General features: G+C 39.5%; 1 protein-coding gene across 7 annotated transcripts in view; it reads left to right on the top strand.

Moving 5' to 3' along the window:
* The window catches only part of ERC2 (ELKS/RAB6-interacting/CAST family member 2), a 1,052,138-nt gene that overhangs the window by 528,605 nt on the left and 499,958 nt on the right, over positions 1-23,575 (top strand). For all 7 annotated transcript variants that reach the window (XR_008381889.1, XM_053600429.1, XM_053600428.1 and 4 more), the window contains 3 exons: positions 10,661-10,798; positions 17,507-17,647; positions 21,629-21,769. Coding sequence is in view for 6 of the 7 variants with exons in the window: in XM_053600429.1 (XP_053456404.1) it covers positions 10,661-10,798; positions 17,507-17,647; positions 21,629-21,769 (420 nt within the window). In the remaining variant the exon portion in view is untranslated. The remainder of the gene's footprint in view (positions 1-10,660; positions 10,799-17,506; positions 17,648-21,628; positions 21,770-23,575) is intronic.

Consider the following 23,575-nt stretch of genomic DNA (forward strand, 5'->3'; position numbering starts at 1 on the left):
GGCCAGCCTGGTATTGGGGTCCACTAGAGTGGGCCTGGTGACTGTGTCTATTGGTGCAGACCATGCAGCAGACCATGCAGGAGGAAGGCATGAAGCCTGTACTCATAGGATGATGCCTAAAAAAGATGTGCCTGGTTCTGAGTCTGCAGGGGCTAACCTGGTGCTGGAATTCACTTGGTGGAGGATAAGGGCATCCTAAAGCTTGTGTTCACAGAAGCTGGTGCTGTGGCAGATGTGAAACCTTAGTCTGCAGGGGTGGGCCTGAAGATTTGGTCAGTAGGCAGTTGTTTGGTGTCAAGGTCTACTGGGCTGGGACTGGACCCTGTGTCCTCTAGGGTGGGCTTTGACCTTCGGGGTACTGGAACCTGGGGCCTCAGGGTTAGCATGGAGTCTGAGGCCAAATGGTCAACTTGACCCTAGGCTGAGTCTGGAGTTGCAGGGGCAGTTCTGGTTTCTAGGCCTGCCTGCAGGGTTAGCCTTGTACCATAATAGGTCTATAGGGGCTGGTATGGAGCCTTGGTCTATGGGGGAACTGGTCTAGAAGTGGGATGGGCTTAGAGCCTGCATCCCACAGGTTTGGGTCTGGAGCCTATGGATTTGCTGGATGGCCTGCTGGTGGGGTGTGCCTGGAACCTTACTTTTCTGGAGCCAGACTGTTTCCAGGGTTCACTGGAGTGGGGCTGGTGCTGGGAACTGGGGCAAAGTCAGGTACCTCCTTTCCCATGTAAAAGATATCTCTCTCCATACTGTACTCCCTGGTTGGCTGATTAGATAATATAAAACTCTTCTTTCTCTCCTACTGAGTCTTTTCTTACTTTTATACTCTACCCAGGGATTTTATTCACTTACCTAGAATCATTAGCTCTTAGGAAGTTATTATGATGCAAGAGGAATTATTTGAATTGATGTTTGTGCCAAGGAATTAGTGCTAGAGACTCCTATTCAGGCATCTTACTGACATCACCCCTGATGCTAATTAATTAATTTTTTAAAACCAGGAATGGCTATGTTAATATCAGATAAAGTAGAATTTAGAGCAGAGAAAATTACTAGGGATGGTGAATGACATTACATAATAATAATCACAATTATCATTTGGGTCTTCAAATTACCACTACCAGCAATCGACAGAACTAAATACAGAAAATTAGCAAAGTAGCCAAATGTAGTGGCTCATTCCTGTAATCCAGGCTCTTTGGGAGGCTAATGCATGTGGATTGCCTGAGCTCAGGAATTTCAAGACTGGCCTGAGCAAGAGTGAGACCCTGTCTCTATTAAAAATAGAAAAACTCACTAAATGTTATGATGGGCACCTGTAACCCCAGCTACTTGGAAGGCAGAAGCAAGAAGATAGCTTGAGCCCAAGAGTTTGAGATTGCTGTGAGTTCTGATAGCAACAGAGTGATACTGTGTCTCAAAAAAAAAAAAAGTAAAAAGAAGAATCGAACAATTCTGTCAAGATCGAATTGATACATATATTACATTCCCAGTAATTGCTGAATATACATTCTTTCCAATTATATGTGTAACATATTTTTTTAAGATAAGCCATATTATGAATGGTAAAACAAATCTTACCAAATATAACAGATTTGGATTTGTATATAGTATGTCCTATGATTGTAAGACTAGAAATCAGTAACAGAGAGATGAGAACATCTACAAACACTTGGAAATTATACAGCACACTGCTGAGTAATCCATGGTTCAAAGATGAAATTTGAAGGAAAAGTACATATAAAATTAAAGGAAAATAAAAATACAACATATGAAATTTCGTGGGATGCAGCTAAAGCAGTGCTGAGAGGGAAACTTACAGCATTAAATGCATACATGGGGAAAAAAGAAAGATCTCATATGAACACACCAAGTTCCTACTCCAATAAACCAGAGGAAGAGTAAAGTAAACTCTAAGTATGCACATGGAAAGAAATATTAAGAAAGGAAGTAATTGATAAAATTTAAAATATAGAAGCAAAAGAGAAATCACTAATATTAAAAGCTCCTCTTTGCAAAGAATCAATAAAATTTTTTTTTAAGTATAAAATTTATGTGCAAATTTTATTTATCAGAGAATCATGCACTGGTTTCCAAGTTTCTTTTTTCTTTTTTTTTTTTTTTTTTTGTTGGGGATTCATTGAGGGTACAATAAGCCAGGTTACACTGATTACAATTGTTAGGTAAAGTCCCTCCTGCAATCATGTCTTGCCCCCATAAAGTGTGACACACACCAAGGCCCCACCCCCCTCCCTCCGTCCCTCTTTCTGCTTTCCCCCCTCATAACCTTAATTGTCATTAATTGTCCTCATATCAAAATTGAGTACATAGGATTCATGCTTCTCCGTTCTTGTGATGCTTTACTAAGAATAATGTCTTCCACTTCCATCCAGGTTAATATGAAGGATGTAAAGTCTCCATTTTTTTTAATAGCTGAATAATATTCCATGGTATACATATACCACAGCTTGTTAATCCATTCCTGGGTTGGTGGGTATTTAGGCTGTTTCCACATTTTGGCGATTGTAAATTGAGCTGCAATAAACAGTCTAGTACAAGTGTCCTTATGATAAAAGGATTTCTTTCCTTCTGGGTAGATGCCCAGTAATTGGATTGCAGGATCAAATGGGAGGTCTAGCTTGAGTGCTTTGAGGTTTCTCCATACTTCCTTCCAGAAAGGTTGTGCTAGTTTGCAGTCCCACCAGCAGTGTAAAAGTGTTCCCTTCTCTCCACATCCACGCCAGCATCCGCAGTTTTGAGATTTTGTGATGTGGGCCATTCTCACTGGGGTTGTTAAATCTTCAAAAAAAATTTTAAAAAGGAGATACAAATTACCAATTCCAGAAATGAAACAGGAGCTATCATTATAGATTCTGTAGCTATTAAAAACTTAACAGGGGACCTTGGTGTGTGCCACACCTTCTGGGGGCAAGACATGATTGCAAGAGGGACTTTACCTAACAAATACAATCAGTGTAAGCTGGCTTATTGTACCCTCAATGAATCCCCAACAATAAAAAAAAAAAAAAAAACATAACAGGGGCATACTAACAGACCACTTTGTGCTCAAACAATTGACAGCTTAGTAGAAATGAGCCATTTTCTAAAATACAAATGATCAAAATGCAACAACATGAAATAGATAACTAATATAGTCTCATAACCATGAAAGACAATGAATTTGTAATTTAAAAGCTCTTAAAAAAGAAATTTGCCAGCCCAGAAGGCTTCACAAGAGAATTTTAGCAATGTTATAAAATTAATACTAATGTTACTCAGTTTCTCTCAGACAAGAAAAGAGAGAGAACGCTTCACTACTAATTTATAATGCCAGCAATTCCTTGATACCCAAACTTGAAAAAGATAGTGCCAAATTTAAAAAGGCATAAAACCAAATACCACTCAGAAACTTTATAGATACAGATCATTGTCTCTCATGAATTTAAATACAAAGGTACCCAACAAATTTGATTAGTAGATCAAATTCAAAAATTTATTAGTAGAATTTATTCCAGTTGTGCAATACTTATTCAACATACAAAAATCAATCATTTCAATATACCATATGAACAGGATAAAGATGGAAAAAAATACCATATTAATAAACACAGAGAAAGCATTTTACAAAACTCAATACCCATTCATGATAAAAAAAAAAAAACTGTTAGTAATTTGGGAATAGAGGAAGACTACCTTAACTTGATAAGGCACAACTACAGAAAGCCTATAGCTAACATTTGTTTTTCACCATTAAGACTAAATATGCTTTCTTTAAATTGAGGATAGAAATAAATATGTGTACTCTCACTACAGCTAGGCAACATGTCACTCTGAAGACCTAACCACTGCCATAAGGAAAAAACAAAACAAAACGATTCTCTTTTGCAGATGACATTACTGTCCACATAGAAAATTCCGGGGAATCTCCAAAAAGAAAAAGAACATACTCCTAGAACTAATTAGTAAGCTCAGTGTGGTCTCAGAATATAAAGTTAGCATACAAAGATTGATTGCATTTCTGTATTCTGATAATGAATATGTAGAAGGTAAAATTGAAAACATACCATTTATAATCATCTAAAGAAAATGAAATACTTAGACATGAACTTATCAAAACATGTACAGGATCTGTGTGCTTGCAACTTATAAAATGTTAATGAGAAAATTAAAGAAGACTGAATAAAATGAGATATGTACTGTATTGATGAATTAGAAGACTCAACATATTAGAGGTTTTAACTTGGCCCAACTTGAGCTATAGGTTTAATGGAATTCCTATCAAATTTTGGACTGAGCCTTTTTGTGGTTATATACAAGCTTTTTCTAAAATTTTAATGAAAATGCATAAGCACTAGAATAACTAAAACAATCTTAAGAGAAAAAGAATTAGGTGGGATGAATTTCTGTGCTAATTTTAAGCCTCAATGTTATATACAGCTACCATCATCGAGATAGTGTGAAAGTGTTAGAAGAATGTAGCTATAGATCAATGAGACAGAATAGAGAACCCAGAAATACACCCTCACAACTATGCCTAACTAACTGATTTTTTACAAAGGTAAAATACCATTTCAATGGAGGAAGGATAGACTTTTTAACAAATAGTGCTGGAACAGTTGAATATCCACAGACAACAAAAATTAACATTGATGTAAACTTCACACCGTATGCAAAAATTAACTCAATGTGCACTATGGATTTAAATTTAAAACATAAAACCATAATTTTTTAAAGAAAATTATGGAGGAAAATTTTCAGGAACTAGGGCTAGACAAGTTCTTGAAATTGGCATCAAACACGTGATCCATAAAAGGAAAGATTGATAAATGTGACCTGTTCTGTGTAAGATCCCACCAGCAGGATGAAAAGACCAGCTATATACTTGGAAGGAACAATTGCAAACTTTCTATATAACAAAGGAATAATATCTAGTCAAAAATATCTTTGACTAGATATTTTATTGTTACAAGTCAACAATAAAACAAAAACAAAAGCAATTAGAAAATTTGAAAAAATGGGTAAAAGACATGAAGAAACATTTATCTCCTGATGCTACTGAAGATGGTGTACAGATAGCAAATATGCATATGAAAAGTCATTAAAAATCATTAGGGAAATGCAAGATAAAACTACAATGATAGGTTATCACACATCTATCAGAATCGCTAAAATAAAAATAATGACAACACCAAAAGTTGGTGAGTATATATAAGAGAAACCAGATCATTTATACATTCATGTTGGGAATGTAGAACGGGAAAGCTACTCTGGAAAACAGTTCAGCAGTAGTTTTATAAAATAAAAATCACAGTTTCCTTACAATTCAGCAATTGCACTCTGGTAGCATTTATCCCAAAGAGATGAAAACTTATGTTTACAAAAAAAACCAGTAGTTTATTTATAATAGCCCAAATTGAAAACAATCCACATGTCCTTCAACAGGTGAATGGTTTCCCAAGCTGGTATATTCATACCATGGAGCACTACTTAGCAATAAACAGGGAGCTGTTTTCCCTGACTCTGGTTCTCCAGCCTGTCAAGCAGTTTATTCAGTTCCCCCTATTTTTTACTTAAATCAGACTGAGTTGTTCCTGTTGCTTTAACTAATAATTTTAATGGCTACCCTTGGTGTGGATAATACCAACTTCAGAGACATGTCTTATGGAGAAAAGAAACTTTTTTAGTAACATATTCAATTCATAATTTAATAATGAAAACAAGCAGAAAGATACTTTTGGGGTAGTAGTTGAAATTATGAATTGTCTAAGCATGTTAGGGCCCCTGTTTTAGGCTATACGTGGACCTTCTCCATCATCCTTAATTTCTTCTTTGTAGAGTCCCAGAGTTGAAGGGACTCAGCCATCACCTACTGGGGCCTTTTCCTTTTTCACAAGTCACTTCCACTTCACTGTACCTTCTTTCTTTACATCTCTGACTCATTCAGTGGGTTAACGTGGTATTGCCAGTCAGTCAGGTATTGTGCCAGTGAGTACTGCAGAGCTCTTGTCTTTTTCTTTTTTTTTTAATTTCAGATTAATATGAGGGTATAAATGTTTAGATGACACTGTTTTCATTTCTAAGGTAAAGTTCAAGTTTGGTTGAGCCTTTCACCCAGGGGCCCTGCTGCACACCCTCACATTGTGCACATTAGGTGAGAACCCACAGATCGCCTTCCCTCCTCTCCCCTTCTCCCCTCTCCCCTTCTCCCTTCCGGTCCTCTCTCCTCTCCCCTCCCTCTCACTAAAATATACTGTGTCTTTTTTCATGTGGGCATGTAGTTTACGTATTGGTGTCATAGTAGTATTGAGTACATTGGATGCTGGCTTTTCCCTTCTTGTGATACTTTACTAAGAAGAATGTGTTTCTACTCCATCCAGGTTGTCTTATTTGAGCTCACAGTTGTAGACATTGATAAGAGGCAAGTGTATGAAAAATGCAGATTAGGAGGCTTAACGTGTTTTGTGGGGTGGGGGGTCAAAATAGGAATCTTAGAGGAGGCAAGGATACTAAAGGTTTGTATAAGATTTGAACAAGTGAAAAGTTGGAATGGGAAGAGTTTTCAAGCAGAAGAAATGGATAGCCAAAGGTGGGAGAGGTATAAAGACAGCCTGGTCCTGGGAGCTCGCAAGGAGAGTTTGGCAGTGTTGGGACTTGGCTGGGGGATGGTAGATGATCACATGGACCATGCCTTGCAGGGCCTTTTGCATGATATCAAGGAGTTTGCTCTTTATTTGGAAGGCAGTGGGAGCCATTGAAGGACTCAGGGGGGCAGTCATTTAGTTAGATCTGCATCTTAGGAAGGTCACTTTGGCTGCAGTGTGGAGACCAAATTGGAGGAGGAGCAAATGTGAAGTCAAGGAGGCTGTGGCTGTTTAGTCGATGACTAAACATTTGTGCTGGGGACTGCGTTTGTGTGAAAACAGACAGCAGAGCTCCCGTGGGTGTTGGCTCTCGGGCTTGGCAAGCCAGTAGTTAAGGGCTCCATTAGCTCGTGGGCAGCTTAGGATTAGGACTGTCAGCTGACCTCCAGGGCCTGCCCTCCACCTCTGGCCTTCATCCCCTCCTCTGGGTTCTGCCCTGTGAGGCACAGCTGTTGCTTCTGTAGTGCAGGCTTCTGAATTTGCTATGGCCGAGAGGTAAGGCAGGGTTTCGCTCCAGCCCCTGCGTGCAGACCCTTCTCTTACTTTACCAAGTCACAGTGACCAGTGAGTGGTTTGTGTTGCTAAAATGGATTCCGTTTTTGCAACATGTGAAATTTCTCAAAAAATCCTCATTTTCCACTCCTAAACCCCCCCATCCTAACTTTTCAATGCTTATTTTCTAATTTTTGCTAATTAAACGTTGTAAAAATTCACCCTTTGAAGAAAAAAGTTCCAGATATTTTTCCTGTAAATGTGATAATAATATGTGAACCAGAGAAAATGGCACAGTTTTTTTTAAAGTTATAGAATTTTACATTCTCCCCAGTCTCCTAAATTTAAATTTAAAGAATTTAGTCCTCTTTGCTATAACAAAGCACCAAAAGGAACAGTCCCTCCTGCAAAGAGGAGTCTTTTAAAAAGCAAAGCCATATTGTTTAAAACTCATTGAAAGAACCATTCTAATATTTTTGTAGTTGGTTTTAAAATATCTTTTTATTCTACTTATTATGCTCAATGACAAGTTGCCAGATGCAAAAAAGCAAGAAGAAAAGTAACATTATTAGTAAACCTGTTTCCACATAAAACTTTTTAGTGAGTTCATACATTTTTGTTCTCTTAAGAAGTTTTTCTTTTTACACAATTAATGTTGCATTATTTTATATCCTGCCTTTTTCTTAAGATTGTGCTATTTCCATTTAGTTAGCAAATACTATGCAAACATGATTTTAAGTACATGCATAATAGGCCATGCTTTAAATCTGTAATTGATGGTAGTAACTTGGATAATTCAGGTTTAAGTAGGCATTTGTGTTATTTATCAAATTCTTTGTTATTTACTCATGTATATGTTATTTATTATTTTTATGTACAAATACAAACTAAAAGTGGCCCATAATCTTACAGCTAGATAGTCCTGGTTGATAGTAAAGAAATAATAACACCTATATGGCTAGAGAATTTAAGCAGAAATCTATACAAATGTACAGAAATGAAAAGCAAAGTTCTTCTCTTTGCTTAAATCCTTTCTCCCAAAGTTTAAATTTTTTGTGTGTGATTTTCCCCCCACAGATATGTTTATCTATGGAGAGATTTAATTTTTTTATTTATGCAAGAGGCAATGTTCCCCATGGTGTTCCCAACCTTATTTTTTTCTCTTAAGAATCAATTCTGAGGCTCAGCGCCTGTAGCTTAGCGGCTAGGGAGCCAGCCACATACATGAGAGCTGGCATGTTCAAACCCAACCTGGGCCTGCCAAACAACAATGACAATTACAACCAAAAAACAGCCAGGCATTGTGGTGGGCACCTGTAGTCCCGGCTACTTGGGAGGCTGAGGCAAGAGAATCACTTAAGCCCAAGAGTTTGAAGTTGCTGTGAGCTGTGAAGCCACGGCACTCTATTGAGGGTGACATAGTGACACTCTGTCTCAAAATAAAAAAAAAAAAGAATGAATTCTGATAATCTAATTCTGCTAAGTGTGTCTCCAATTCCAGTCTGTTAGTCAGTCTTGCCTATGGTGTCATTGGCTCTTCTGCTGGGTTCTTAGATGTGAAATAAATAGATATGCCCCTGGATGTCCAAAGGTTTCAGCATCCCACATTTCTCTAGCTCTCAGCCTCTACCCATGTGCTGGTAGGACCCCTGACCCTCAGCTTCAGTCCTAAGTCTTCCTGTGTTTTAGGGGAGGTCCCAGGGGTTCTCACATAAGATCACAGCCAGTTTCCTTTGGCCTCTATTTCCAGCACCCAAAGTCCCTTGACATCAGTGCCTACCTCTGCCCCAGAGCCGAAACCCTGAGAGAGAGTCCCCTTCCTCCTGCCCAGGGTACTGTCTCTCAGGGGGCGCACATGGGCTTAATTAGTATGCTTGGCACCTCCATGGATTCGTACATACATGCGTGCACAAATGTATCTGTGTGTACTCAAAGAAATAATGTCCACTCTCTCCAGAGTCGGTCTCTCAGCTGTTGGTTTCTGCCACATAACTACTATCACTCTGACACATGGCCATCCCCATTCTTGCTTGCACACAGATTTGCTTATGGTGTGTAAGCACATGAAAACTTGTCTGGAATAGAAAAAGCCTTTGCTTTGACTGAAGATGATTATAGCGTTTGAGCTTCTGTGTTTTCCATGGAGGGACATTGAATCCTCACAGAAGCAGCTGGATGGGAACACATCTTATATTGATGAAGGAAATGATTTGACCTCTAACTTGAGCTTCCTGGATGTCTGTCTCAAGACAGAAGAAAAATAAAAGAAGGAGGGAGGGAGGAAGGGAGGAAGGAAAATAATAAAAGGGAAAAATTCATTTCTGTTAGGTCACATCCCTTGTAACAATTGGAAAAATTAGCCCAGACGGTGTCCTCCAGATTGAGGGTCAGCACAGCAGAGTCTTTGCGTTCAGACCTACTGTGATGATGCTAATTTTGCCATGTCTGTTATTACTGTCACTGAGTCCTCCTCTTCATTGCTCCTGCTATTACTGTCATTATTTACTTTGGCATTCCAGATTCATGCTAAAGAAATCAAGTAATCAAAAAAATTATTTGAGTCATACATTGTAAAGCATGTATTTGGAAGGATTCCCTGAGAAAGCTGGGTGTAGAATACAAATATTTTGAATGGACTTATCTTAGAGTTGTACTGCTTTTTTTCCTTGTCATTTAAAAACCCTTAATATGAATAAATTGTTTGTACAATGGGGCCTTTTTTAATCCTCAGATAAGAAATATATGGTTTGAAAGCAGAGAATAAAAACATGAATGATAATGTCCGCAATGCCCAGGGGCGGGTCCTTGCTGCTGCTCCAGGGCAGGCGTTATAATGGGCCATTTGGTGTGTTTATTTCAGGCTGCAGATAGTGGATAAGACTGGCTGGTTGTTTGCCAGCACATGACTTAGTTGCCAAATGGAGTGTTTAGTGCTTGTTACATTTGACTTGTATCACAGGTTCTTCCTATTAACAGTCTGCTGGTGATAACCTACTTGGCTTTTCATGTGGTTACTTTGAAACGCCACTTGACAACATAAGGCATATCGCAAAGTTTAATACTGAATAAAGGAGCCAGGGAATGACTACATGAGTTCTGCCGTATACTGATATGGTGCTGGGTACAGACTGGGCATCCAGTACACATCAGGGAATTAATCCTGTGTTTCTCTGACTCGCTATACCAAGCTTAAGTCTATGGACTTCAAACTTAAAGGGCTGTAGAATAAAGGGGATAGAAATATTAATACATAGAAATAACAACGCGGGCCTGTGTCAGAGGGCTTGCATTCATATACAGGAAGATATTCTAATCATCTGTACCAGCATTTGAATACAAAGTTGAATTAAATGGAAGAATGAAGGTCTCATTGAAATGGCCTTAAGTTTAAGACAAAGTATAACCTCATAGTGAGGACAATTTCTGTAATCTCAAGTCTATTTTTTTTAAGAAAAAGAGGTTCATTTCAGGAGTTTTAGCCTTGCATGTGTAATGCAATATGCATTTAAAATGGTGATCTTTATTTTTAGATTGAAAACTTGCAAGAACAACTTAGGGATAAAGACAAGCAACTGACCAATCTGAAAGACAGAGTGAAGTCCTTGCAGACGGATTCCAGTAACACAGACACTGCGCTGGCGACGTTAGAGGAGGCTCTGTCAGAGAAGGTGAGCTTGAATTAAAAAATGGGGGGATCAGGACTTAAGGAAACAAGCTTGGGAGGACTTGACCCAAATGCATTTAAATGTGCCTTTTCTCCATTTGCTGTCCTACTTCTAGTCCCAGCTGGGCCTCACACTTCCCTCTAGACTTGGCGCACTGCAGCCAGAGGGGTGTTTTCAAATGCAAATGGATCACATCTCCCTGACCCACCTGAGAACTTTCACCAGCTTTTCATTGCTCTTAAAGCTGAAATTGTCCGCCTGGCCCATAGGCCGTCTGATCTGGCTTTTATGTGAGCAGCCCATTCCCTGCCTGCCTGCCCGCCCACCTGCTCTCTCTCTGAATCCCTCCTTCCTTCAGCCTCCTCCTTCCCCTTCCATTCCCCTCCTCTTTCCCTCATTCTCTGTGCTCTAGCTATGCTGTCTTAGATTTTCAAGCATACCATGTTCCTTCCTGCCTCAGATTCTTCACATATGCTGCTACCCAGACCAGAATGTTCTTTACCTTCTGTAGACTTAAATTCTTTGGAGCCAATGTGTCTGGATTCAAATTCTGTATCTGACACTTACTACTTTGGACAGGTTACTCCTCATTTACTCAGCTTCTTCATTTGCAAAAGGGAATAATGATAGTATCTACCTCAGTGAATTATATTCAGGAGAAAATGTACTAAAATGTGGAATGTGTTTAAAATTCTAGGTATAATAAGTTATCACTATTATTATTTTCTTGGTCATTTCTTTGGGGACACTTTCTAGATAGACCCATTATGTTCTCATGAAGATCATGAACTTTCCAGCACTCTTGTCACAATCTTAATTGTTAATTCATCTTTGTTTATGTGATTAATTAGTCTTCTCTGCTAGACTCCAAACCCACAAACTGTGTTCTTGACATTCTCAGTGTCTGGCAGAATGCTACACAGGCTCAGTGTACGATGGATAGGGGCTGAGTGGTCCCCCACTATGTGACTGCCACTGTTGTGGGCTTTGGGCTCCTGCAGAGAAGAGAACGAGTGAAAATCCTGGCTTTCATGGAATTTAGATTCTAATGGGAGTAAGCAGGAGACAGATTATAAGCGAATAACATACATAGGATTTTAGAGGGTAAAATTTATATAAAGGAAAAGAAAGCAGACGGGGTACAGACAGTGCTAGGGTGGGTCAGCCAGGTAGGGGTGACATTTAAGGAAAGACGTGAAGAAGGTGAGGGGTGAGTCATGAGCCCTCCTGGAGAGAGGATTGTATCAGTCAGAGGGCGAGTTCAAGGGGCCGGGGAGAGGAGGGGCAGCAGATCTCCTTGTTAGAAGAGATTTTTAAAATTGGCTTTTACTCTGAAGGGAATGGGATGCCATCCTGAGAGTTTTCTTCTGACTTGACGTTTAAAAGGAGAATTTGAATAAAAGAGTGAACGCATTAGTGGATTCCCTTAGGGAAATAGATCATTCCATCCTGGCTACAGTCATTCATTCTCTGGGTCCCGCTGCAGGTATCACACTCTGGAGTTGAATTTTCATATATTTTATCCTGATTGTCAAAGAGCCAGTCCCCAGGAGCAGCCCAAGCTGAAGTTCTTAGGGAATTCTGGGGAGGGAAAGCTTACAGCTGATGTGCTGGTCGAATATGTGCGGTTTTTAGGCCCATGTTATTGACATGACTTTTTACATTCTCCTTGAAACAAAGAAAATAAATATTAACGCTTAAAAATAGGGGGAGCAGACCCATGGTAGTCCTTTTCTTCATCTTTCCCATCATATTGGATTCTGCAGTACTTTGAAGGATTTGGCCACAGTTACAGCAGTGCTCTCGGGTTTTCCTCTTGCACGGCGTACTATAGTAAGAGCACCATCTCCTCTACTCCATGTTATTCTAGTCTATAAGCTCTGGGGTAATGAAGTTAAGAGACAAGGGATCTAGGGTCTGACAAGTAATTCTCCCCCAGGGTCTCAAATTCCCCATTGCTGGATGGGAATGAGATTGATGCCCTACCATTTCCCTAAACTGGTGTGTCCTTTAGAATTATCAGAAGGTCCCTGTTGAAAATCTACATTATTTGACCCCATCTATACCTAGTGAATTAGAACTTTGAGTAGGGTCTGGGAATCTGCACCTTAGAAAGCTCCCCAGGGCATTGTGATGTACACTTTAGTATGAGCATGAATGCTCTGCATTAAAAATACAGAAGCTCCAAAAAGAGCCATAATTCTATGGCCGGATAATCTCCATGGTTCTATTAAAATTGTAAGATTATAACTTTAAGGTTAAATTCTAAGAATTAAAAGATTTTATTTGAAGACTTATAAGAATATTTAATAAGATAACTTGTTAGGAAAAGATATTTTTCTCTTTTCAACTGTCAAGAATTTATTTCCAGAGTTCTCTATAGTAATTTCATTCGTAAAATTAGAATGAGAAGATGTTGGCTCAAAAGCTATTAATGATTATATGTCCCTTTTGTGTTTTGGGGTGGTGTGATGTCAACCCATTTCTACCACTTGATTTCTTTCTAAAAACTCACAGAAGTAAACATATAGCATATAATTTTCCATGTCATCTTGGCAGGATTTTATTTTTTTTCTGGGCCCATTCATATTTGATTCATTCTAGCTTAAATCGTAAAGCAATCCCCAAATCCAAAACAACTCCTTTTTTTTAAAATGCTTCCTTTGAGGCTGGGGTTGGGTCTGGCAGGAAGGCTGAGGTCTATGGGAGTGTGGCCACCACATACTGCCTTCACCACTTGAGGGTTGCCTCACCTGGGGCAAGCCTCTTCTCCCAGGGCCTCATCTTCAAAATGCACATTTGACTTAGTTGACTTCTGAGTTTCATTTTCTTCTGGATCTACCTTGGCATTGAATTATTCAGTTTGCCAATCTGCAGTCTCAGGGATATCTGAACTGGACCAATAGAAGGACAAGTTGGGAACAGAAATGAGGGGAGTGGGTTTGGTGGAGTGTACGATGACTGTGGCAAGCCAGGGAGTCTCTGGCCTATCTCCAAACATTCAAGTTCAGATTTTAAGAAAGTTCAGATGCTCAAGTCAAACAACACAGCTCAGAGCCACCAGATGTAGCCTGTGTGCTATTCCTTTCCAAACCCAATTTGCATTTGATTTTTAGCTTTCCATAGCAGTGAAGGATAAAAGTGAACATAGAGCTATTTATTTATTTATTTATTGCAGTTTTTGGCCAGGGCTGAGTTTGAACCCGCCACCTCCGGCATATGGGGCCGGCGCCCTACCCCTTTGAGCCACAGGCACCACCCATAGAGCAAATTATTTGCAAAGCATTTTTAAAAGGTGCCAAAATTGGAATACTCGTTTATTTGAAAATAACAGATGAAAACCACTGACTAGGAACTGGCAAGGTTCTATGTCATTGTGTATCTTAGACTTAAGTTTTGATTGCAGTGAGTTTCAAATGTTTGGATGTCTCCAATCTTTTCACCTAGAAAGTTTCTGAAAATACAGTTTCCTGGATCCCATCTCCTAGAGAGTGTGATTCAGTCAGGCTCTTCTGTGTCACCCAAGAACCTGTGACTTTGAAGTTTGACCACAGATTCTGATGTTAGTGTTCAGGAGATCATATTTTGAGAAACACTAAATACATGCTCTTCCATTTTAAATATGGAAATGGTCTTAACAATGTGAAATGACTTGCCCGGAAGTGAACATTTCGCTTGTGTGCAGCAACCGTCTCCATTTCTGGGCCTGGACAGACATCATTAATCAACTGTGGCACGTGCTAACTTCTCAACCCTGCTGTCCCAGAGGCAGCTTCCATTCTGTCTGAGCTGGCCCTTGGTTGAGATTTTGTTACCTCCTCTGGACTAACCTAAGGCTAGTCACTCACAGATGACAGAGTAGAATTCAACCGCAACATTCTGATCTTTGCACTTTTGACAAGATCGCAATCTCCTTTACATGTCTTTTGCCCCACAAGTTCCATTTTTGTCCACATATAATTACACAGAATTTTTGGAACAAGACATGGTGTGAAACAATAAAATGATTAATAAAAATCACAGATTTCTACATACATTTGATTACTTGCCATCTTTTGGCTGATGGATAGAATCCATCAGGCACTATTTGCCATTTCCCTTGGATTATGGCATCTCAGGGAGTGGGTTATTCCTTTTAATTCCCAGGAACTTATTCAACTGTTAAGAGTGTGCAAAACACAGTGCTGCTCAGTGAGTTAAGATTGAGTATGACTTCGTTCTAGGATTGACACACAGAAGCTCCAGAGACGGCTCCCACTGTATTTATAAAGCTGGTCTCGCCAAGCCTTGCTGTAGCCACAGAGCAGATAAGCATTTGAGAGAACCAGATAGCAGGGCTGGAGGCCACTGCAATTCAGTTCCCAGCTGGTGATAAAGCACAAATAGATCAGACCTGTGCAGAGCCAGATGAGTGCACAGGGAATGCTCGCCAATGCAAATAAGACTAAAACAAGAACACATTGTTGGAATTTCTGCAAGTTAGTTGTTAATCAAGTAGATCATGGCATATTAGGGCCTTTTAACACATGTTTTTGACATCTGGCCCTGTGCAGCTGACAGTTAAATTAGTTTTGTGATTGACGGAGAAATATTTTGTAGTATTGAATCATCAATAACACTTAAAAACATTGCTTGCTGATTTTTTTTGTCATCAATGCCCAGTCAATAGCACAAGTGCTTAGAACAAATCAACTTACTTTCCAAATGATTCTGACACCTTCTGGCTGTTAACACGCCTGCTTAATTTTATTACCTTTCCTTTGAAGCCAAGATGATCCCTAATTTGAGTTCTCTTTCCTTCCTTCAGCCTTTTTAATTGCTTCTGGTATGCCAGACACTTTGCTTGGCACTGGCTTAAAGAGAGTCACAGGATTTTAGTACTGGAAAGCAGGGCTAGGGGGACGGGCTGGCAGTGAAGCCGTTCGGCAGAGAACCGAATGGAAATGAGGGCCACATGACCCAGCCAGAGGAATTCCTGGGAAGATTTCCAAATAGTAAGGTGATGTGGTCAGTTTGGAGATTTAGAAATGCCACTCCAACAGTCACGTATTGGAGGTGATGGGACGGAGACGGCCTGGTGGCTAAGTGATTGGTTATGGTGTGTGTAGAGGGCAGAGAGGCTCAGTTGCTGAAATCATTAAAAGCACTTGAGAGACTTACCATGCACTGTGGCCATTTCCTTTTGCAGATCAGGTGATTGTCTGCTTGTCATTGTCATGGGTAGAGTAAAATAGGACTACAACTGGAATCGAGAAGAAACAAACACAGGCAGTGAATAGATTCATTTGTCCTATGCCCATCCCTACTGTTGTACTAATATACTTCACTTAATGTGGTTTTAAACAATTGCAAAATAGTAGAGGTACTTTTTGCTCCCTCGAAAGCATTAAATACATAAATTATTTTCATTGGGGTGGAACAGTTGCTTCCTCCTGGGACCTTAAATCACAGGCTAAGTGTCTTTCCCCTGCATTAAATCCTGATTTACCACTGTCTTCTGTATCAGGCATTGTTTTGTACAACATACTTATAAAAGATAATATCAGCTCCCTTAGGCACAGTTGTTACACTTGTGTTTTCTAAGGTGGCCATCCAAAAGAAAGTTAAAATGTGTGGTAGATAATTTGAAACTAATTTCAGAGATCTAACTCAAGCTTTACTCAGTTCTAATTTTCCTTTTCCCATTTTTTTTCTTTTTCTTTCTTTCTTTTTTTTTTTTTTTAAGGTTTTTACTTTGTTATCTGCCAAAGTATAAAAGTATATGTTTTGGAAAACATATCTATTCAAGTAGTGTTTCATGTCAGTATGAAAGTGAGAGGCAAATCCTCAGATGTCCTCAAATGTGTCTGTGGCTAGACCGAGAATCAGAGCCCCGAGGGCAGTGTGGGCCCTTTGCTCCTGAGCTGGGCCTCCTTGCCTCCCTGAATGCTGGGTTTCCTCTCCCCACACTGTCAACAGTGCCACTGGTCCTGCCCTCGCAATTGTGCTGAGGACTGACCAGCGGAACTCCATGCAGTACCCTGCACACTGAGAGCCCTTGAAGAGGGGAAGCTGCTGTTTGAACTTTGTTCAAACTCAGCCAGTGATTTGGAATCTCCACTAATTGTAAAGAAACCATTGAAAAAATGGAAATAAACATCTCCAGGCACACGGGAAAATCGTAGACACAATAGACTGCCTATTTTGTCTCAAGTTCTCATTGTGAGTCCAACCCAAGTCCTGGAGGACCCAGGTCCTGCTCTCCTTCAGTCCTCTGTCTATTCAGAGAAAGCAAAGAAGCCCTGTCTTGAGAAACCAGAAAATGCTCCTTGATGCCAGATGGGGAGGCCAAGCAAAGGGTTGTGAGCCATGAGTTCTGCTTCTTCCCCTTGTCTGTGCAAGGCTTTGGCAAGTCTAGAGTCTTGGGGCTGGAACCTCCCTTTTCTAAACCTACTCTAGGAATTTGCCAGATGCCACCAAGAACAAAAACAGCTTCAGAGCTTAAGCATTAAGATCCCTAGCAACCCTGTGATGCTAACTTTTATTAACCAATCAAAAGCTATATTGACTGTCTTTCCCAAGGCCGTCACAAACCAGATTTTGAGTTTCTTGTGTCTGTTGATTTCTGTAGAGCATTTTGTAGCTCTATTGCCTCTTATTTTCTTTCATCGTATCCTTTGGCCTGCACACTGATGAGTTCTCACCGCTTCTTTTTTAACTGTCCTTTCACAGGAGAGAATAATTGAGCGCTTGAAAGAACAGCGTGAGAGAGATGATAGGGAAAGACTAGAAGAAATAGAATCCTTCCGAAAAGAGAACAAAGACCTGAAAGAGAAGGTCAATGCTTTACAAGCTGAACTGACTGAGAAAGAGGTGAGTCTGGAAAAACAAATGAACCACATCGATAGTCCTCATAACCCTACACTGATCGCAGCTTCAAGAGACTAGAGACTTAGCTGAGGGATTGTGCGAAGGCTTGGGAGTTTGGTAATCTTTCTTTTGCAAAACGGCCTGAATTGAAAGGGAACTACCCTGTTTCCCCCCAAAATAAGACATCCTCCGAAAATAAGACCTACTTACAGGAAAGATAAGACATCCCCTGAAAATAAGACCTAGCGCATCTTTGGGATCACACCTTAAAATAAGACACTGTCTTATTTTTGGGGAAACAGGGTATTTCCTGTAACGTCCTTCATCAATAATGCCCTGTGCACATCTTCTCTGCTCTGATAACTACATACGGTGTAGCCCTTTGGAACCTATATGTCTTACCACATTTGCTCAGCTTAGAGCAGCGGTTCTCAACCTGTGGGTTGCGACCCCTTTGTTCCATTAGTAACAACACAGCAATTAGGAAAGTTGAGAACCACTAGCTTAGAGGATTGTATATTTTTTCAAAGTCCCACAACCCTTGCTTGAGATAACAACAGCAAAGAAAATAATAATCAGAATAGCTCCTCTTTATTGAGGGTCTGTTATATGCTAATCCTCGTGTTGGGTGCTTTACACTCACCTGTGCTTCCCAAAGGGTCACCCAATACCCTCAGATTAGGAAATGTGATACCATTTTGGGCACAAAGGTATAGGTTACATGTGGCTGCTGTTCTGGAATCTTACTTTACATTACAGTAAATAAAATAAACATGAGTACAGAATATGAATGTCATGTGCATTTTTAATATAAACTAGTATACTTTATTTTTTTTCTCTCTCTCTTTTTTTTATTGTTGGGGATTCATTGAGGGTACGATAAGCCAGGTTACACTGATTGCATTTGTTAGGTAAAGTCCCTCTAAACTACTATATACTTTAAACAATTTTTTTTCCCCTTGGTGGTAATGAAGAGTATGCTTTAGGCTATATAACCCTGATCCTCCAAGGGATACCTCCAACACTATCAGTTTTCTTGGGGACACTTTGGTGGATAAGGTGAGAAGCAGCAATACACATTACATCATCCAATCTCCACAACTCTGAGGTGTGGCACTGTCACTGCAACTGGCCCCTTCACATTGATTTTTGTCTGTAGGAAATGTCCCTTTCTTTTAGGATTTATAGGCCCTTTGACCCCGCTGGATTGTACTGCTGTATAGTGATCTATTTCTAGTTCCATACTATCCCTTCACCCTTTGGTTATTGATAATCCTATACAAATTAAAGTCTTGTTCAAATTAGGAATCTGAATTTCACATAGTTTATCAAATCAGTGCGCTTGACCCCATACATGCATCAGTGTACACAGTTAGGATTTAATAAAACAAAACAAACAAAACAAAACAAAAAAACAAATTAGGAACCCAGAGGAAGAAGGTAAAGAGTTGATGAGTAAGAAGAGCTTTGAGGATACCTAGAAGCAAAACCTATAATTTTTCTATTTTTAGTAGAGACGAGGGTCTCACTCTTGCTGAGGCTGGTCTTGAACTCCTGAGCTCAGGCCAATCCACCCTCCTCAGCTTCCCTGAGTGCTGGAATTATAGGCGTGAGCCACCACATTGGCCTGCCTACTAATTTTTTAGAGAGGAAATTATTTCTTTGATATGGAAATAAAGAATTTAAGTCTTCTTCCTACTCTAATTCTGACTTGGAAGATCTTGGTTTGCACCTTAAAACCAATGCATATACTTCTAATTAAAAGATACCTTGATGATATGGTAGACATAAGCTTTAAATGGAAATAGTTTTGTAAGCAATGCCAATATTGTACACATTTCAGATAGGCATTTTAAGAAATATTTATTGTTCCTGTGTACCGTGGTTGGCACTGGGCTGGGTGTAGTCAGGATTCTTTTAGGAAAACAGAACCATGTTAAAAAGTCTAATCAGATTAAGACATTTATTGCAAGGAATTGGTTTGCGCAGTCATGGAGGTGAGGCAAGTCTGAAATTCACTGGGTCAGCCATCAGGAAGGGCCGACTGGATGAAACTCTCAGATAGCAGCTGACGCTGCAACCCACAGGTGGGACTTTTTCTATCTCAGAGAAACCTCGGTTATGCTCATCAGGCCTTTCAATGGATAGACTCAGGGCCACCCAGAGCACCTGGGATAGTCTCCTCAAAGTCAACAGATACAACATGTTAGTGGTGTCCACAAAATGTCTTCATAGCAACACTTAGGTTCATAACTGGGGACTATAGTCTAGCCCAGTTAACTAAAACTGGCCATCACCTGTAGCATTTAAAAACATATAAAAAAGAACAATATATAGTTTAGTTGAAGCAATTGTATGTTTGCACCTTGACAAAAATAATTGGATTACAGGGTCATTTGTCATTTCTGTGGAAGGGATATGGTAAAGAGCATTGTGATTTGAATTGTAGACCTGGGTTTGAGACCTGTATCTGCCATTAATAGGTAAGCGACCTTTGACAAGACACTCAGCTAATGTGAGCCTCAATTTCTTTCTTTCTTTTTTTTTTTTTTGTAGACAGAGTCTCACTTTATGGCCCTCGGTAGAGTGCCGTGGCCTCACACAGCTCACTGCAACCTCCAACTCCTGGGCTTAAGCGATTCTCTTGCCTCAGCCTCCTGAGTAGCTGGGACTACAGATGCCCGCCACAACGCCCGGTTATTTTTTGGTTGCAGTTTGGCTGGGGCTGGGTTTGAACCCGCCACCCTCGGTATATGGGGCCGGTGTCTTACCGACTGAGCCACAGGCGCCGCCCGAGCCTCAATTTCTTGACCTGAAAAATGAGAATGGCTAACGTGTTCCTCAGAAGATTATTACTCTGTTTTCCCGAAAATAAGACCTACTTACAGGAAAGATAAGACATCCCCTGAAAATAAGACCTAGCACATCTTTGGGAGCACACCCTAAAATAAGACACTGTCTTATTTTCAGGGAAACAGGGTAGAAGCACCTTGCAGGGTGATGGTGACCTTCATCATCAAGGTCATTCCAGGGCCCATGAAGCAGCCCAGCATAAATTAGTAGGCAACTTCACTTAGTGAGAAACCACATATGTTTAGTATCTTCCTAGGTGCAGCAGTGAATAAAAAGGAAATGCACAGAGCCTGAATTTGCAGTAAAAACACACATTTTAGTCACATAAATATTGCTAACCATTTTATATTTGTTGATGAACACTGCCCTTCTTCTAGTAAAGTCATGCTCAGTGATACATGCAAGTATTTATTTCTTCAGTTGTTGGAATTTAGACTTTACACAGGGAAGTTATTCATTTCAGGATATGATTAGTGACTGAAATAGTTTAGGTGACCCTAAGTCTGAGTTGGGAGATTCTTTGCATCTGTTGAATCTAGATGACAAAGGACTGGAATATAAAGTTCACCTTACTCTAAATTTCAAAGTAATTTTATGTTTGATTCTCCAGAAGATGTTTGAAAAGACATGGTCATTTTTTGTGTGTGTTACACCTATGGGATTTGATAACAATTTAATAGGATGCTTTTATTATATTTGATTTACCCTTTGTGGTAGAGGAAGGAGAAAGCATTAAAATCAGTAACTTCTTTCTCATTTGTCTCAGGATCTGCATGGGCTGACAGCAATAAATGTGAATGGAAGGTTCAAGTTGTCTGTTTTGCTATGACATGTAAAGATCACCTTGGGACTTAACATCGTTAGCGTGATTTGAGACATGAAACATGCATTTAACTGACCACACCGTTTGGTCACATTTGATTCTATTGCAATTAGATCCTGCTCAGTTCTGTAAGCTGGCCAACTTTAATTTCCTGGCCAGAGCAGACTATTGTTACCTTAGTAAGACTATATTTATCCTTTCTGTCTCCTGCACATTTATTGCTGTGTATACAATCAATGTATTCAAGTTGAAGAACCTTGCGAGTAGAACTTGCAGTGTTTTACTCACTAGCATTCTTTCTCTTTCAGTCTAGTTTAATTGACCTCAAAGAACATGCATCTTCATTAGCCTCTGCAGGGCTGAAAAGGGACTCCAAGTTAAAATCTCTAGAAATAGCCATTGAACAAAAGAAAGAGGAATGTAGCAAATTGGAAGCACAGTTAAAAAAGGTAAGTGAAGTCTAAGCAAAAACATGCCTATTTTAAGATGAATTTATAAAATGGGAAAGGAAGAGAAAATTTTCAAAGGAAACAAACCCCTTATCTTTTGCTGTCTGCTGATAAAAGAATTAATTAAACACTCTTAACTTTACTGCTAAGAAGTCTGTATCACATCTGTCTGTGAACCAGAAAAATTACCTCAGGTTTCCTGTCTAAAGAAAGCTTGAAAAATAGATGAAAATAGTAGCAGAAGTGAAAAGTATTATAAAAACCAGCCGTTACTCTCTGGGCAAATCTCAACTATCAAAAAAGAGAAGGAAAAAAATGTTTGCGACAAACCAAAGAATCCAGGGGCCACCCCATCATATGTTGACAAGCTTTTACTGCTTTCTAAAGTAGGTCGATCTTTATATTAGAATTTTGTGAAACTTTTCCTGACATCATTACATGTTTGGAAGTTGACCAAAATAGTCCAGTCCCTGGCTAATCTGTAGGATGGCTATTTACACTTGACCAAAAATGGCCTTATTGTCTACAAAAGCTTGTTGTGTATCGAAGGGCTTTGGCAAAGAAAGCAAGATCTTTCCATCACGGCATGGACATGTTTCCTCTGACCTGGACATTCTTGTGGAGTGCATTTCCAGTCACGCATTGTGCCTTTGACTTTTCCCCTGTGTTGTTTGGTCCGTCTGCACTCATTGTTCACCTAAAACTCATAACGTTATGAGTTTAAGCATTTTGTTTCCCTGCGACAACTTATAAACTAATTCAAAAAAGGTGATAAGAATATAAACAATCAAATAAAGCAGATAATAAAATTCAGCTATGTACATTTCATAGCACACTGGAAGGGGGATTTGTTAGCTAAAGGCATGAAAATACATGACCTGGGCAGTCAAGGATGTTAGGGAATTATGTGACTGTGGAAGAATTATTCTGGATATCTTACAATGTAATATACTATTTGTATGACGCAGTATTTGACTGAAATGTGACTACTGTGCTCAGTTTATAAGAACTTTTAGGAAATTCTCATGAGTAATTTCACACTAAGAAAGTGTAGTTACCAATACAGCAAAACTTAAATGTACAGGTCAGATTCTTCAGCAGCAAAACAGCAAGAAAATCTCTGATTCCTAATTCACTCAACATCTCACTTAGTTCAAGCGATTTAATGAAGCAGAAATCTTGAATAACCTATGAAAGAATTTAGAATTGCCCCTTAGAGGGGTGTTTACCTGGAGATTGACTTGCTGTTTATGCATTGGGTGTGTTACACACATTCATGACTTATATCAGTGCGCTCTACAATGTATGTCAAGAAATAAACCTATGAAAGATAGTTTTTTATTTAATAAAACAATTTTGTCATCATAAGGCAAGCTCCAAGGTAATTCTGTCCTTTTGGAGGTCACATGTACTGTCTTACCTTGGTCATAGTGTGCTGCACCTAGAATCAGGAGGAGCTCAAATAGGCTTGGGCCTAAGAGATGCCCTCTATTCACTCTCATGAGCTGCTAAGGCCATTGGGTATCCCATGTATTATTTCTGCAGACACGTGTGTGACAGACACCCTCCTTTTCAGTGTAAGTCATCTATAGAATTTAAAATCCTCTAGTAATTAAAAGGAAGAGTTCACACGTTGGTGCTTATAGTTTCCATGTACGTTACTTGACTAGTTTAATAAATCAACATCCGTGCAATTCAATGTAGTTTTTTTCAACATAGCTGTGGTTTGCCCAAGAGATCACTTAGAGTATGTGGTTTCCTTAGACTCTTAGGTAGATAGCATGTACTGAAATTCACATACCAAAT

This window comes from Nycticebus coucang, chromosome 8, assembly GCF_027406575.1.
Source record: "Nycticebus coucang isolate mNycCou1 chromosome 8, mNycCou1.pri, whole genome shotgun sequence".
NCBI classification, from domain to species: Eukaryota; Metazoa; Chordata; class Mammalia; order Primates; family Lorisidae; genus Nycticebus; species Nycticebus coucang.